The sequence below is a fragment of the Telopea speciosissima genome, chromosome 10, assembly GCF_018873765.1.
Source record: "Telopea speciosissima isolate NSW1024214 ecotype Mountain lineage chromosome 10, Tspe_v1, whole genome shotgun sequence".
Classification (NCBI taxonomy): domain Eukaryota; kingdom Viridiplantae; phylum Streptophyta; class Magnoliopsida; order Proteales; family Proteaceae; genus Telopea; species Telopea speciosissima.
In genome coordinates this window covers 20,764,206-20,782,214 of record NC_057925.1, presented here as the reverse complement: position 1 = coordinate 20,782,214, position 18,009 = coordinate 20,764,206, and the positions used below count along the sequence as shown (strand labels likewise).

General features: G+C 39.7%; 1 protein-coding gene across 4 annotated transcripts in view; it reads right to left on the bottom strand.

Annotated features, from left to right (window-relative positions):
- Nucleotides 1-16,060, bottom strand: part of LOC122641542 (protein LNK2-like) — a 39,278-nt gene extending 23,218 nt beyond the window's left edge. For 3 of the 4 annotated variants that reach the window (XM_043834807.1, XM_043834810.1, XM_043834809.1), the window contains exons 1-2: nucleotides 15,873-16,060; nucleotides 12,525-12,554 (exon numbers count right to left, since the gene is read on the bottom strand). In XM_043834807.1, the coding sequence (XP_043690742.1) occupies nucleotides 12,525-12,554; nucleotides 15,873-15,896 (54 nt within the window). In that variant the 5' untranslated portion in view covers nucleotides 15,897-16,060. The remainder of the gene's footprint in view (nucleotides 1-12,524; nucleotides 12,555-15,872) is intronic. The other variant, XM_043834808.1, reaches the window with a different exon arrangement.
- Between the last annotated feature and the right edge of the window lie 1,949 nt (nucleotides 16,061-18,009).

The following is an 18,009-nucleotide window of genomic DNA, read 5'->3' as shown; positions in this document are numbered from 1 at the left end:
ATCTGAATGGTCATACAGGAAGAGATCGTAGAGGCTATGAAAATGGGCACGGAGGTTATGAATTTGGTGAGAGGAATGAGAAGGGTTCTGTTTCGGATTTTGTGGTTGCTTATGATCTGTCCATTGTAAACACCTACTTTGAAAAGAGAGAGGAGCACCTAGTCACCTATAGAGTGGACATCAACAACAACTCAGCCTAATCCCAACTTAATGGGGTAGGCTACACGGATCCAGAAAAGACAAACTATTAAAAATATAGAAGTAAAGGGAAGTGGAAATCAACATCGACACAAACTCTAGGGCATCGGCCCTTATTAGCTACGTACCGCATCTTAACTGCCCAACATTCAGCTCTAGGCCTCAAACAAGGAGTGTAAAACACCGATAGCATCACAACTAAATGGAGTCGACCACATGGATCTTCCTAACTAAATGGACATCATAATAGCTAAAAAGATTACTTCCTAACTAGAAGGTCTGACAGGTTGCTTTGTAAGGACTGCAAAGTTATCCTAGGGGAGAGCCTAACCACTCAACATAGATTGATGGTCATGGATATGTGCCTCACCATGCATGATCGAGGGAGCCCGAAGGGCTTCTTCAACAAGCCGGTAGTGATCTCACTTTCGAAAGAGAGTCTCGACGTGGCGGTGTACACGTAGCTCCATAGTGGAGGGGCTACCGGGCGACCGACCTATCGGACCTGGTAAAAAAGCAAGTGAAAGAAGGACCAACGACGATCTATCTATCCTAAAGGAGAAGAATCCTATCTGCCCTAAGGTAAGGTGGTGGAATCTGAAAGGAAACTCTTTGAAAGTCACTTACTGACAAAGTGGTCAATCAAGGAAAGTGGGACTTGGAGGGAGATACTAATATGATGCGGAAGGAGATGTCTATATGTCTTAAGAAGGTGGTTAAAGAGGTCCTAGGGGAACCGAAAGGAAAACATCATTCTCCTCGAGAGACTTGGTGGTGGGATGATGAGGTCCAAACAACCATCAAGACTAAGAAAGTTTGTTTCAAGGCATGGCCAAGGACTAAGGATGTAGAAGACCTAAAAAGGTATAAATCTGCCAGAAATGAAGCTAAGAAGATTGTGGGGAATGCAAGGGCGAAGAAAGTCGAAGATCTCTATAACAATCTGAACACCAAGGGGAAAAAGCGATCTATAAGCTAGCTAGAATGAGGGAAATGATGAGTAGAGACTTCGACCATGTTAAATGCATTAAAAGTGATGATGGTAAAGTTCTAGCAAGGGATGGGGACATCAAGGAGAGATGGAATGGTTATTTCTACAACCTACTTAATGAAAAGAATCCGAGTTATAGTGGACTGGACGTAGTCACTACACACCAAGTCACTTGTCGGAGGTATATACATAAAATTAGGGTTTTTGAACTAAAAAAAACACTAAGAATGATGAAAATAGCCATGGATCCTGGCCCTGATGGGGTCCCAAAAGAAGTGTGGAAGAGCTTAGGAATTTGTGGCTTATCTTGGTTAACTAAGCTGTTTAACAAGATTATATGCACTGAGAGAATGCTAGATGAATGAAGGAGAAGAATGGTGGTCCTGATCATAGTTCGAGAGCTCGCGAAATCTCGGCGAGATCTCAGCGAGTTTTTCGGTTTTTTTAGAAACTGAGACGAGATGGGATACGATACAAAATAATACAAGATCTCGACGAGATCTCAGATCTCGGGTTGACCCATGGAAATGACACATCTACTATGTATTTACTTACCTAACTCGACAGAACTCGACATATCTCGGCGAGATCTCACCGGGATCTCGGATCTCAGGCGAGATCTCGAGTTGACCCATGGAAATGACACATCTACTATGTATTTACTTACCTAACACGACAGAACTCTTATATGCTTGCTGTGGAGCACTATATGCAACATTACAGCAACACTATGTCATGGGAAGACTATGTGACACTAGCGGGGACTAAATACTTGATTCAAAGTCATTTTATGTGATGATAGTTGTAACACTGTTAAATAGTTTGATGTATCACTTTAACATTTCTAATTCTTATTTAAGTTGTTTAGCTATTAGCCTATTAATTGAATGTTTTGCTTGCTTTCTATTACTAAATTATGTGTAGAGTAGGGTATTGTAGTACGTCATTGCCTACCAACCTATAGTCCGAATTGAAACTCATATTTGGACTTTGTTTTTGCAAAATCTGATAGGGTCATTGTGTTTAAATGGCCTAAAATAGGCAGAATACCAAGTTTCAAACTTAAACTAGGTCTAAAACCCACCGAGTTGAGGCTTCGAGTCGAAAAAAAAAATGCACCAACTCGGTGAGATCTTGACTAGACTCGGTTTTTCCAAGGGCCGAGTTGGTACCGAGACCCGAGTTTCAGTACCTTGGTCCTGATTTACAAAAATAAAGGTTATATCCAAAGTTGCAACAACTATAGAGGCATAAAACTAATGAGTCATACTTTGAAATTAGGGGAGAGGGTTATTGAAACACACCTGAGAAAAGAGACCACTATTTCGGAGAAGCAATTTAGTTTTATGCTAGGAAGACAGAATCTATCTGCCTACTTCGGAGACTATTGGAAAAATTTAGAGAGAGCAAGAAAAATCTCCATATGGTCTTTATTGACCTAGAAAAACCTTATGACAGAGTTCTTAGAGATTTAATCTGGCATGCGCTAGAGAGGAGAAATGTTTCAAGTAAATATGTGGACATAATTATAGCTATGTATGATGGTGTGGTGACTAGTGTAAGAACCGTGAGGGATCAATGAAATAAATTCCCAATTACAATTGAGTTACATCAAGGATCAGCATTAAGCCCTTATTTGTTTGCTCTTATCATGGATGAGTTAACCCGAGGCATCCAAGATGAGGTTCCATGGTACACGCTTTTTGCTGATGACATTGATTTGGTAGATGACACAAAAGATGGAGAATTATTGTCAAACTAGAGTTATGGAGATCAACCTTGGAATCAAAATGTTTTAAGATAAGTAGAATGAAGATGGAATATATGGTATGTAACTTTACCTCCAATTGAGTCAGGCAGTAGGACTGCTCTAGAGAAGGAAAGGGATCACGACTCAGGACTTGAGCACGAATCCGATTACTCAATCTTAAGGCCAGCCAAGAAGTCATAAACCTGGAGTTTATGTTCACGTTTTCTTAAAGTTGGTAGCATCAGTAAAACAAGTAGTCTAAATCTGTTAATAAAAGTCTAACTCCTGCCACAGACCACATAGCTCAAAATAGTACTATGACAAAGTGAGCTCCTTCTGCTTCATTTCGTGGATCTTCTTGCGCAATTCATAGACATGAGTATAATTGCCTACCTAGGAATAGGTATCCTGGGCAGCCTTCAAAATTTTAGCAGCAGTATCCAAAAGGTAAACCCCTAGCAATATGGGGCTGCATAGAGTTGATGAGAAACGACATCACCAATGAATTATCTGAACCTGCACTTTTTCTAGGTTAAACCAGCAGTGGTAGGCTTCTTAGTTTCTCCTGTGAGGTACCCAGCATACTCGTGGGAATCAATGGACAAGTAACAAGAACGAGATCACATCAAATAATTACTCCCATCCAATTTGATGGAGTTCACAGGGAATGAAGGAAAATCACCACAGACGCATTCCTTCAGTTCTAGTTGACGTGGTGGTAGGGTTTGACATTAAAATCTATTATATTTCTACAACAAGTAGGATAAGATAAATATATAAATAGAAATAAATATTTGATTATTTTTTTATATATAAATTAATAAATAATTTTTTTAGATTTATAAGTAGTGAAGTACACCGGGTAAAGTAGAGGATCACCAAAAACTGCAACAATCAGTAGAAGCCGCAACCAGGAATTAGTCCCTGAATCATGAAGAAATCAAGAAAGTCAGGGTTTTGACCCTGTGAGATCGAAAATTAGGGTTTTGACCTTGTGAAATCGATAATCAGGGTTGGCCTTGTGAAATCGATAATCAGGGATTGGCCCTAGGTGAGATCAGCAAACAATCAGGAATTGGCCTTGTAAAATCGACATACAAGGTTGGCCCTATAAGAATCGATAACCAAAAGCAGGGATTGGTCCCTGTAAAGAACTTGATATGTCTTTCAGATCATGAGATCAATAACCATGGCTGTGTAGGACCTGAGAGACATCAACAAATCAAGGATCAAGGACCCTCGGTGGTCTAGAGAAGCACCACCGAGGGCTGCAGTGACGGTAGAGGCAATAGGTGATGAAATTGAGAGAGAAGAGAGAGAGATGGTAGGTGATGAAACCGAGAAGGAGAAGAGAGAGAGTGAGCCGGAAGGGAGGAGAGAAGCTTATGGAATTAGGGTTGGGATCCCCACTCTGATACCATGTTGATTGGGGAAATCTAACTTGTTTCAATGAGATACAATCAAGGATTTATTTATATTTATAATACAATAAAAGAGTTTACAAGTATAGAAATATCCCTATGGACAATTCTACCCCTATACCCATATTACAACAATAATTCTCTATCATCCTAGTAAGTTCGATAGTATCATGGAAGGAAATAGAAACCAGAATAAAATAAAGTGTTGGATTGTATGGGCCAGAATACCATGGGGGGTATTCTGGACTTTTAACTGTTTTATTTCATGTACAGCCATGTCGGCTATGATAGGGACAATTCTGTCCATGTAATTTTCATTCCTTATTATAAATATATGGCTTAGGGTCTACCTTAGACCATACAAGCATTCAGCTCTAATTCTGATCCTCTCAACATGGCATCAGAGCAGGTTTTGAATTAGGGTTCTCCACTTCTCCACTCTCGATCTCCTCTTTCTCTCCTCTCTCTCGATCTCACCTTCCTCTCCTTTTTTCTATTTTATTCCTTATTATTCCATAGGACAGCACTGATGAGGTGATCCATAGATCCAGTTGCTGCCCTCTTCACCTCATTCCATGCTATTACAAATCTTATCGATAAGGGCTTGCTCTCTGCCTGCGAAATTTGAAGACTTCTTTTTTTTGGATTGATTCAATCTCAATTACAAGGAATCACTTCACCTTATTGAAGATCAAGACCTACAGCAGTTTTTAAGCCAAGCCTCTATCTCCAGCTAGCAATTTTGAAAACTTCCTACTTGATCGATATTTTTTTTCAGGTTTTCTCAAAACCTGCAAATATCGATCTCTGGGGTACTGCTCTCAGTTGGTGCTGATTTTTGGAAGGGTGATTCAGCAGTTCCCCAAGCCCACTCGATCCCAATTTCAGCTTCATCCAGTGCTTTTTGTTGCTGTTTTTTCCCTCAATCAATCTCAACAAAATCAGGGTTTTTCTCAAAACCCTGAAAAAGTCGATCTCAAGGCTTTACCTTTCTGTTCCTGCTGATCTTTAGAGATACATCTGATTATCTTTTACAGAGTCTCTCCTCTTCTTTTTGGACATTATATTAGAGTATTTTGTGGGTTTCTCAGCACCACAGCCCATCTCTGAGATTTGGGCTTCTCTGTTGCAATTATGGGTGACTCAGTTACTTCAATTGCTACTTGTGTTGGTGATGGCTAAGGCAAATCAGATTTGCATACCTTTCCTCCTAATCCAATCAAACTAGATGGTTCTAATTACTTGCTTTGGTCTCGGTCTGCTTCCTTTGCCATTGCTGGCCGTGGCCTTACTGGCCATATTAATGGCACCAGTGTTATGCCACTTGAGACTGGTCATGCTCAAGACAGATGGCTTGCCAACAATGGGGTGCTCATGTCCTACCTCATTGGTTCCATGACTTCAGAGCTTGCGCATGGGTTTCTTCTCCTTTACAGCCTCTCAAATTTGGGCTGCTTGCAAGGAGACTTATGGGCAGCTTGGCAATGATGCCCAAGTGTATAAACTTAGGAAGAAGGACCTTCACACTACTCAGGGAGAATTATCTGTCTCCAAATACTATGCTACTTTGCGCAGCCTTTGGCAGCAATTGGATCACTTCTCTGATTATCACCCCACTACAGTTGCTGACATTACTTCATACAAGAAGCATGTGGACAAGATCAGAGTTTATGATTTTTTAGCTAGTTTGAATGTGGAGTATGACCAGATTCGTGTTCAGGTGTTGGGCCATAAACCTTTTCCCACACTTGAACAATCCTATGCCTTGGTCTCCTCTGAGGAAAACCGTAGGGCTGCTATGTTGCACCCTCCTATTACTGACAGATCAGCCGACTGCTGCCCCAGCTACTATTGCACCTGTTGGCACTCCTTCTCCTTGTGATTCTACTACTGGTACTGTTGATTGTGAGTATTGTCACAAACCTTACCACACCAAAGAGAAGTGCTGGAAACTTCATGGGAAACCGGCTGACTTTGAAGCTAAGAGGGCTGCCAAGAAAAAGCCAAAGAACAAAGCTCATCACATTGAGTCTATTACCACAACCCCTGCTACTGACACTGGTCTATCCTAGGATGATCTACAGGCATTCCTACGTGTGTTAAGGTCTTCTGCTGCTGCTGCCCCTACTACATCCGCTGCTACTGCCAATTCTTCTTCTCCTTCAGGTTCATACTTTGCCTGGTCAGGTATTCCATTTGGTGAGTCTATTACCACAGCCCCTGCTACTGACATTGGTCTATCCCAGGATGATCTACAGGCATTCCTACGTGTGCTAAGGTCTTCTGCTACTGCTACCCCTACTACATCCACTGCTACTGCCAATTCTTCTGTTCCTTCAGGTTCACACTTTGCCCTGTCAGGTATTCCATTTGGTGGTCACTGTGCTTCTGTAGCTTCCCTTCCTTGGATCATAGATTTTGGAGCTACAGATCACATGACCGGTTCCTCTAGCCTGTTCCATCGTTATTCTCCCACTTCTGGGAAAGACAAGGTCAAAGTAGCTGATGGTTCCCTTTCTTCCATATCTGGAAAAGGAATCATCAACTGCACTTCCTCTCTTCCTTTGTCCTCTGTTTTACATATTCCTAATTTTACTACTAACCTTCTTTCCATTAGTAGTATTACTCGTGATCTTAATTGTAAAGTAACTTTTTTCCCTTCCCCCTGTGTTTTTCAGGATCTGAACTATGGTAAAGTACATGGTGGATTGTACCTGCTTGAAGATGGTCGTCCCTCTCCACCATCATTATCTTCTCCGCTACACCAGAACTCCTTGGTCTCTTCTGAACTTTACCAATGGCACTCTAGATTAGGTCACCCTTCATTAGGAGTTTTAGCACATTTATTTCTTAGTTTGGTCACCCACTATAATAAGGATGACTTTTTTTGTGAGGCTTGTGTTCTGGCCAAAAAGACACGTTCAACTTATTCTTTATCAAATAAACGGAGTTGTTCTTGTTTTCAATTGGTGCATTATGATGTTTGGGGCCCTAGTCGTAACACATCTCTTTCTGGTCATCGTTGATTTGTTTCTTTTATTGACTGTCACTCTAGGAACACGTGGGTGTATCTTTTACACACAAAAAATCAGGTTTATGAATGTTTTCGGCATTTTCATAAAATGGTCAAAACTCAGTTCCAAGCTACTCTCAAAATATTGAGAAGTGATAATGGAACAGAGTATAAAGAATGTTAATTTCAAAAATACCTAGCTGACCATGGCATTGTTCACTAAACTAGTTGTGTTGACACCCCTACCCAGAATGGTGTGACTGAAAGAAAAACCGCCACTTGTTAGAGGTGGCCGGAGCTTTGATGTTTGCTAGATGTTAATAAATTAAAGAGAAAGAAGGAGAAAGAGAGGAGAAGAGAGGAGGAGGAGAAGAAGAAGTGCTGCAACAAGTTGGGAGTCACAGCCGTATGAAGGCCTGCCCCAAAACATTCAATATATTAAAATAACAATAGGGTAAACAGCAAAAGACTAAAATACCCCTAAGAGGGAAATCGTGAATTAGCTCTAGCGCTAATTCACGACTTCCCTCCCCCTTTAACGACAACTTCTAACACTAGACATATTCCCTCTCAATATTGGGGAGATGTTGTCCTCACTGCAGCCTTTCTCATCAATCGATTACCTTCTCAGGTTCTTGACTCTCGTAGTCCAGCTGAAGTTTTAATAGGGAATTCCTCCTTTATTGTGTCTCCCAAAGTGTTTGGTTGTGTGTGTTATGCTAAAGATGAAAAATCTCCAGGCAAACTTGAACCTTGAGGGTTACGTTGTATTTTCTTGGGTTATTTTCCAAGCCAGAAGGATTATAAGTGTTACCATCCCCCTTCCCGCCGTACTTTGGTCAGTATGGATGTTATTTTTCATGAAACCCTTTCCTATTATTCTTCACCACCTCTTCAAGGGGAGAGTTCTAGTGAAGATGTGTTATCTTTTGAGATTCCTCCTCTTTTACCCCCTACGGTTGTTGTCCAGCCACTTATGGCTGCTGCCCAGCCTCCTTTGGCTGCTGCCCAGACTCCTCTAGCTGTTCTCTCCTCATCCGAAGGGAATCCTTTACAGGGGGAGACCATGGAAAATAGTGTTGTTGATGTTCCTATTCAGGGGGAGCTGACTCCAATCCAGAGAACTATTGGTGAATTTCAGAAGCGGATTGACAACTCCAATATGATCACCTATAAAATGGGAGGCACCAAAAGGGGGCAACTTCTATCCACTGTAGCACCCATACCCATCCGGTTGCCAGCTCAAGATCCAGATCCTTCCTCTCCTAGTAGGCTCTCTTCTTTCGACCTACCTATTGCTCATCGCAAGGGTACTAGGACTTGTACTCTACATCCCATATCCCGCTTTGTTTCTTATAGTTCTCTTTCTCCTTCCTTTCGTACATTTGTATCCTCTCTTTCTTTTGTTTCAATTCCTAAAAATTGGCAGGAAGCATCTACAGATGGAAAGTGGAAGGCAGCAATGTTGGAAGAAATGAGAGCATTGAAAAAAAATAATACGTGGGATCTTGTGGCTCTTCCTCTAAGGAAAAAACCAGTAGGATGTAAATGGGTGTTTATGGTCAAACAGAAGGCAGATGGAACAGTAGATCGATACAAGGCACGTTTGGTTGCAAAGGACTTTACTCAGACATATGGAGTTGACTTCAAGGAGACCTTTGCACCAGTAGCAAAACTCAACACAGTAAGGGTATTGTTCTCTTGTGCTGTGAATCTTGGCTGGGATCTTTAGTAGTTGGATTTAAAGAATGCCTTCCTCCATGGAGAGCTAGAGGAAGAGGTCTATATGGACATGCCACCAGGTTTCTCTGATAGTACTGCCAGGGGCAAAGTTTATAAATTGAAGCGTGCTCTCTATGGGTTGAAGCAGTCACTTAGAGCTTGGTTCGGCAGGTTTCAAAAGGCTATGATTTCTGTGGGATACAAGCAAAGCAATGCTTATCACACCTTGTTCATCAAACATATTGGTAATAAGGTAACTATCCTCATAGTCTATGTTGATGATATTGTTGTGACCGGAAATGATGGTGATGAGATCAACAAGTTGAAGATCTTCCTTGGCCATGAGTTTGAAATAAAGGATCTGGGAAGTCTAATACTTTCTAGGGATAGAGGTTGCTTGATCTTCAAAGGGCATCTTTCTTTCTCAAAGAAAATATATCCTAGATCTGTTGTCTGAAACTGGGTTGCTAGGTTGTCATCCTTCAAATACTTCTATGGAAGCTACTACAAGACTTAAGGAGAAAGAAGGTGAACCTGTTGACAAAGGTCGTTATCAACGATTAGTGGGCAAACTAATCTACCTCTCTCACACATGACCAGACATAGCCATTGTTGTAAGTTTGGTGAGCCAGTTTATGCATGATCCTTATTCCTCTCACATGGAGGCAGTCTTTCACATCTTGCAATATTTGAAGTCTGCTCTAGGAAAAAGAATCTTTTTATCTCCCAATGGTCATCTAAAGGTTGAAGCTTATACTGATGCCAATTAGGCTGGCTCTACTGACAGAAAATCCATTCTGGCTATTGTACTTTTATGGGTGGAAACCTTGTCACATGGCGTAGCAAGAAGCAGAATGTTGTGGCAAGGTCCAGTGTTGAAGCAGAGTTCCGTGCAATGGCACAAGGTATCTGTGAAGTTTTGTGGCTTAGAGGATTGTTGCAGGATATTGGTGTTGCTATCCATCTTCCTATGATGCTTTATTGTGATAATAAAGCAGCCATTAACATTGCTCATAACCCTGTCCAGCATGATCGTACTAAGCATGTGGAGGTTGACCGACATTTCATCAAGGAGAAGCTCGAAGCCGGACTCATCTGTGATCCCTTTGTGAAGTCTGTTGATCAGTTAGCCGATGTGTTCACTAAGGGGCTAAGTTGCAAAGTGTTTCTTCCTATCTTAGTCAAGTTGGGCATACACGACATATATGCTCCAACTTGAGGGGGAGTGTTGGATTGTATGGGCTAGAATACTATGGGGGGTATTCTGGACTTTTTATTGTTTTATTTCATGTACAGCCATGTCGGCTATAATAGGGACAATTCTGTCCACGTAATTTTCATTCCTTATTATAAATATATGGCTTGGGGTCTACCTTAGACCATCCAAGCATTCAGCTCTAATTCTGATCCTCTCAACATAAAGAAAGATAAGAAGAATAAGGGAGGAAGGAAGAAGATTGTACCCGTGATCTAAGGAAGATGACGGGAGAAAACACAGAAGAACAAAGGAAGGGAAGACCAAACGACCAACCTGGTCACTCACTGCTCACAACCATGCGGGCAAATCAATTTTCATTCAATTCTCAAATGTTCTCCTACTTAATCTGAAAATAGAAACTGAAATAAACTAGGAAGCTAACTAGTCAATCTAATCTCCTAAATAGCTAAATCCTACCAAAATAACACATAAAAAAATAAAAAAAAAGATTACAATGCTATCCTCTACCAACCCTTATTAGGCCAAAATCCCGATTTGCGCCGGGTTCGCCTCGGTCTGGGTTTCCAAATTGGGTCATACCTGTCCAGCCACGACAATGCCACTGCATCACTTTAGTTTAGGATGACTATGGAGGTCTGTCCAACATATTAGTCGATAGGAGTACTTTACCAGGAAAAAAAAAGGGGCAAAGATTTACCAATAAATAAGAATATGTCCACTAAACCAATTAATAAAATCATTTTATTCAGTTAGAATGCACAAACGAAATCCAATATACACAACCACTCAAACCCACAAGGGTAATAACAATATAACAAGAAGCAGATTAACACAAATTCATATTTCAATTATTTAAAGCCATGAGGTCCTCGGTTCAACGGTAAGGTTGCTCCATTGTGACCTAGTGGTCACAGGTTCGAATTGGAAACAGCCTCTTCGCGAAGCGGGAGGAAGGCTGCGTACATTATGACCCTCCCCACACCCTGCAGTGGCAGGAGCCTCATGCACTGGGTACATCCTTTTATATATTGAGAGATAGATCTTTCCTGCATCCGACATTTGGGCCTATTGAATAGAGTTATGTTATCTTGTTAATAAGAAAAGGAAGCCTATCTTGAATATACTCCAGCAGTCCTACTCCAGATAAAATTCTAAAACGAATCCTTATACTAAAATATTGAAAAAAAATCTCTACTACTTTTCCAGGAAGAGACTACACCCTTATACTACACCTTCTGCTAAGATTAGGGATACAGACAGTAAATTAAAACAATATGCTAATAAGGGGATAAAAGTTCTTATTTTTTAAATATGTTGGGATAGGTTGATAACTGTTAAAAGTAAAGTTTTCTATACATCTATCCACATGCCCCTCTTCCCCCTATCGACCCCCTCAAACATTAAATGCTTCTTCCATCCCTTTCCCTCCTCTCTATTCTGGTATCATATAAGAATTCAATAAGCATTACAAACGAAGAAAGAAGTACAGGAAGAGATCATTCAATCAAGTGTGAAAGACAAGTTCTAAAAATATTTCCATTGTCTCAGGCTTTGAATTCCTCTATTTGTCAATTTAAATTATTCCAATGCTAATTATTATTTCATAAAGCTAAAGCTCAGCAAGCTAGCTTATCTCATTTGGAAAGCTAAAGCTCCATGTAACCAGAAGAGCATCTCATATTCGTGGCGACCTAGATATGCAAATTCCTTAACAGATGGGCTAGCTTGGGAAGGGGTTCAAAGAGAGAGTACATACAGGGTCTTATCCAATTGCGCAGGGAGTTTCTCATTCACCACTCTAATAAACAAGGACATAAAAATTGGTATCGGAGGTCGAATCATTCACTGGAAATACAGATCCAGACGATCCAGACCACTGGATTGGATCAATTTAATAAAATATTAACAAAATAATAAAGATCAGTGATCCTTTCCCATCCCAGATCAGATCATCCCCAAAACAAGACTGATCCATTTGGGGCAATCTGGAACCGATCTTTAGAACCTTGCAGATAAAGGAACTTTCTTGATTTCTCCCTTCTGTATCTATGTGATATATAAAGTGGTAGAAAGTAGAAATCAGTAGTGCAAGAAAGGAGGGGAGAAACAGGATATCAAAAGAGTATATGAGAAAAAATAGGAATATCGTCGGGGGAAAAGAGGAGGTAAAAAGGGTGCCATAATGGAGAGAAATAGGGATAGAGACTGGCCTCAAATATAGGAGAATTTTGTCTGAAAACCAGCAGTCAATATTTTTTTTTTGGGGGGGGGGGGGGGGAGAGAGATTTCTCCGCCCATGAGACTATAGTTAAAGATATATGCAATAGTCTTTATGCTAGAAAGCTCAACCATGGAAACTATTTATTTGCTTAGGAGAATAATAGAAAAATCTATATAATGTGAGAAGGATCTCCATATAGTCTTTATTGACATAGAAAAAACTTATGATAGAGTCCTTAGAGAGAGAATTTGCCAAATGTTACATAATAAAAGTTTTTCAAGTAGATATGTGGACATAGTTAAAGATATGTATAATGGTGCAGTGCTAGTCACTAAGGGACAATGTCCGAAATCAGTTTATTTCTCAACACAGTGATAAGATGATATCAAAATCCATATTTTCCAATTTCAAAACATCTTGAAATTTTTATGAGATAATATACATTCAAAAAAGATCATACCATCCAAATTTCTCACTAAGATTCTTCGTATAAGTCCAGTTCTGATTTTCCCAAAATCGGGTTCCAGTTTGTGATCCCAGTACATCAGTCCAAGTTCCAATATTTTACTACCCTATCAAACGAACTCAGATCAATACCAAATTTGGAAGAGAGATTCCTCTACATGTCATCCACATTCTATAAAAATTTCACTTCGAAATTATAAGTCTAAATGGAAGTACGATCAATCTCCCATGATCAGACAGAATCTGCCTACACAGTGGAAGAATCAAACCCTAACTTCTCCCCCTTGTACGATCAATTTTATTTAACAACATACCTGCTGTAATTTAATTTTAGACTTAGGATTGAAGTACTAACCTCGGTAAGTACTCAAAGAACCTTCTATTCCTTCTTCTTCTTCTTCCTCGGACTGCTCTCTCTTTCCCTTCTTCCTCCCTCACGGATTCTGTTTTCTTTTTTTTTTCCTCTTTCTCTTACTCACTTTCGATCACTCTTATCAAAATTGAATTGGAGAGGAGTTTCACACACACAACTCCCTCCTATTTTCTCTCAAACTCATTTTCTCCTTTTAGTTCCTTATTTATCTCATATTCTCTCTACTTACCTCCTCTCATCATTTGTGGAGTGCCCCAAGAATTTCTTTCCAAGTAAAACTCTCCAAGGTTGTTCACGCAATAGAGGGGAGCCCAATCCTTTTCCTATTTTCTTCTCATCTTCTCTATCCTATATTCTCTCTACTTACCTCCTTTCATCATTTGTGGAGTGCCCCAAGAATTTCTTTCCAAGTAAAACTCCACAAGGTTGTTCACACAATAGAGGGGAGCCCAATCCTTTTCCTATTTTCTTCTCATCTTCTCTATCCCTATATTCTCTCTCTCTCTCTCTCCTTCTTACAACATGGAGGATCCTTGTCCAAAACGATCTGGAAAGAAATTTTTGGGGCACTCCACATAGGATGAAAGGAGGTAAGTAAGAAAGAATATGAGATAAAGAAGGAACTAAAGGAAGAAAATAGGAGGGAGTTGTGCGTGTGAAACTCCTCTCCAATTTGATTTCGATAAGAGAGAAGGAAAGACTGATCGAAAGTGAGTAAGAGTTGGAGAGAAAGAAGGAAAGAGAAGGAGTTGGAGTGAAATAAGGAAAGGAAGGAGAGAGAGAGAGTTTACGGGAAGAAGGAAGAGAGGGAAGACTATAAGAGGCCAAGAGGTGGAGAAAGAGCGTGCTTGCGGGTAGGAAAGGAAAAAAAGAAAGAAAACAGAATCCGTGAGAGAGGAAGAAGGGAAAGAGAGAGCGGTCCGAGGAAGAAGCAGAAGAAGGAATACGAGGTTCTTTGAGTACTTACCGAGGTTAGTACTTCAATCCTAAGTCTAAGATTAAATTACAGTAGGTATGTTGTTAAATAAAATTGATCGTACAAGGGGGAAAAGTTAGGGTTTGATTCTTCCGCTGTGTAGGCAGATTCTGTCTGATCATGGGAGATTGCTCGTACTTCCATATAGACTTATAATTTCGAAGTGAAATTTTTATAGAACATGGATGACATTTAAAGGAATGTCTCTGCCAAATTTGGTATCAATCTGAGTTCATTTGATAGGGTAGTAAAATATAGGAACTCAGACTGATTTACTGGGATCACAGACTGGAACCTGATTTTGGGAAAATTAGAACTGGCCTTGTACAGAGAATTTTATTGAGAAATTTGGATGGTACGATCTTTTTTGAATGTATATTATCTCATAAAAATTTCAGGATGTTTTGAAATTGGAAAATATGGATCCTGATATCATCTTATCACTGTCACTCTGCAGACCGATATGGATTATTTAAATCTTATCCTTGTCCAAGATGGAACAAAGTCATAAATAATAGTTTCAAGTACAACTAAGCCGTATGGAGAGGAGGAAGAACACTTTTATATGGCTCCTCAAATTAAAGAATTGAGACATTTAACCCTTCACCTTCTGTTCATATAACCCTGCACCTCCTGTTCATACTCATGCTAAATTCCCAGTCCCTGTTTTATTTTTGCTACCGATACTTTATTAGAATGAATAAAATAGGCCCAACAGAAGGGTCTTAAATATAAGTACGTTTCCTCAGCATTTTTCTTATTTTCTTGATAGAGACTTCTCTCAAAAATTTCTTAATCCTAAAATAGCTAGAGCTTCAGTAATAGCTAACTAAACAGAAAATTGAGCTAAACTATCTTAATCAAGGAAATATACTAGATGAATCAATATGATCTAATGAAACTTTAATATTTTTACATATATACTTAACTCCTACCTGGTTCTATTAGCCCCTTTTCTTACTTTTAAGAAGACCATACCTTAAAAATATGTGGACCACTCTATTTGATGGTATTCTTCAGGTCTTCTGACACCGTGCTCTTAAGCCTCTTCCTATCTTGTACACTAGAGTTAAAGACAGTATACAGCGGAAGAAGAAAAGATGTATTCAAAGGGGCTAAACAGAAGGTAAAATTGTTATTTAAGGTAGGTACGCATCAGAGTCTTTTTGAGTCAGTTTAACCACGTTCTTGTAAATTTAGTTTCAATTGACAATCAAAACTTAAAACCAATAAACAGTAGTTAGCTCTCCCCCTGTTAGCAGATTCTTTGCCTCTCTCACTATATTTTTCTACCCTCAAGTCTCAACATTCTCTTAATTGAACTCTATCTAGAAAACGCCCAAGAACTAAAGAAAATCACAATTACAGTACACTTATCCCTTCCCATCAGAAACCCACGAATCTTTAAACAATAAACCATTAAGGAACGCCCCAAAAACCAAGAACATACACAGAAGAAGCTAATTTTCATAGGATTCGCTTATTTCAACTGATAAAAACCAAAAGGGCAGTAGAGTTTTTACCTCTTCTTCGTTCCAATCAAACATTTCCGATGAAGAAGTAGACGATCCCTACACCAATACCCAGTCCAATGAAGCGCTCGGAGTCCCGCTTGAACATTGCCAAATCTGCAGAGACGAACCAAAAATGATCACTTTCTTCACAACCCAGATATTTCCACAACCCAATATTGCCCGAAACACCGATGAGAGCACCCTGAAATTTCCACAACCCAAGATTGCCCAAAACACCGATGACAGCATCAACAAGTGCAGGATTACAAAAGGGTTCAATTTGGTTTTCCACAGTAAAATCGTTTGACGTAGGTTTTCTGAGACACTGGGACTGGAGAGAAAGAGAGAGAAGGAAGGAGTTGGGATTGGAGGGCCGGTGCCACGTGGCATGATGTGAAAGGAGGTGATTGGTAAGATATGCATGTTTCTGTAATGCCAGGTCGGATAGTGCGTATCTCAGATTCTCAGGTTGTGGCGTTGAAGAGACTATCAAATACTGAAAGGTGATTGGTTAAAAATTGATTTGAAATTTTCATTTAGGAGAGTTTAATTTGGATTTCATTTGGGATTTCATTCTGGTTTGGTTCAAAATTGTTCCAGCGAAAAGGACTTTCGGGTATATGGAACGTTCTGGCTAGTGGAGGAAAGCGTTTTAAAAGTCACTATCAAATGTTCGGCGAAAGCCACGTGCTTTCTTTATATTTGCTAGTAGATATGCCTAAGTCAAAGTCGTCAATAAACAGATATAGTTAAAACTAAAAGAGGGAAACATCTATTACCCTAATTAATTAGGTTTGTCTTTACCGAAAAAAAATTTTTTGATTAGGTTTGCCTCTCTATCAACATTAACCACGGTTTTTTGTTTTTTCTTTTGATAAGATCTTTCTTGCCTTCCAAACATAGCCATAAGGGATAAAGTTATCAAATGACCAGTCCAACTATTTGCTTATTGATCCAATGGACCCAAAGAAAGTTTGTCAGGTAATAAAAATGAGGTTTGAAAATCAAGCCTATAGGAATTTATATACCCCTACTTTCCAATCCGTTGGTTGCGAACGGTAAGGGTTTTTTAGTCATTTTATAATCAATATATTCTTGATAGAGTTAAATGATGACATGATCTATGCGTAAGAACACAATCCAATGTTTAAGGTTTGAAGGCACATCATATCTATACATGAACATCTCCAAACAAAACACCTGTAATTCATCTTCCCCGCCATTGACAATGACCTCACAGTAAGCTTGTACACCGATTCATCCTCTTGAACTGTAACTTGTAGTAGGAGTGAAGATTTAGTGGCAGCTCCTTTCATCCCAACCTACAACTCTTTATTGGAAGCCTTCTCTTCCTTATTGGCTACATTTTTAGCTATCAAAGGACCTCATCAACTTTGTACGTTAAAATCCCTAACAAACTAATATGATTTGGTATTCTCTTTCATTATCTACTTATTCTGTAAATCATGGCCAACCAACCATATAAGGAAGGGATGCGAACCTTGGGGGTCTGATCTAAGCAATGAAATCAAGGGTTTCAATGGAGAGTTCACTTTGATGGGACTTCATTTGTATAATGGGGTTGGATAGCTATTTCAAAGGCTAATTTCGATGTTAAAAGGGTTTCAATTGAAAACAAAAAATCTATGCATAGAAAATTATCTCCTGCAATTCCCCGTCTAGTCCAATTCCCTAGTGCGTATGATAAGAGGAGGTGGACCCCACCTAGACAGAGTGTTCGGACAGGGGTGGAATGGTCATTGTGCCCCCCCCCCTTGTTAAGGGCACTAGGGGAATTGGACCAGACAGTGAATTGCAGGGGATAAAGATTCATCTATACTCTTCACCAAAAAAAAAAAAAAATTCATCTATACATACCCTCCTCTCACAGCCTACTTGTGAACCTCACTCACTGTCCTCATTAAAACCCTCCTTTTAAATGATTCGTGTGCAAAATACCTAATTGGTGGGAAATGGTTCTTGGTAGCAATCCTCTCCCAAAAAAAATTATTGTATTAGAAATTCTCCATAAGATTCCTGTGGAACATGACAACTTTATACTTCTCTATACAAGGGCCCACATCATTCTGACGTTCGCCATATCTTCTTCCACATGAAAAGTCGCCACAGGGCATGTTGCAAGTGA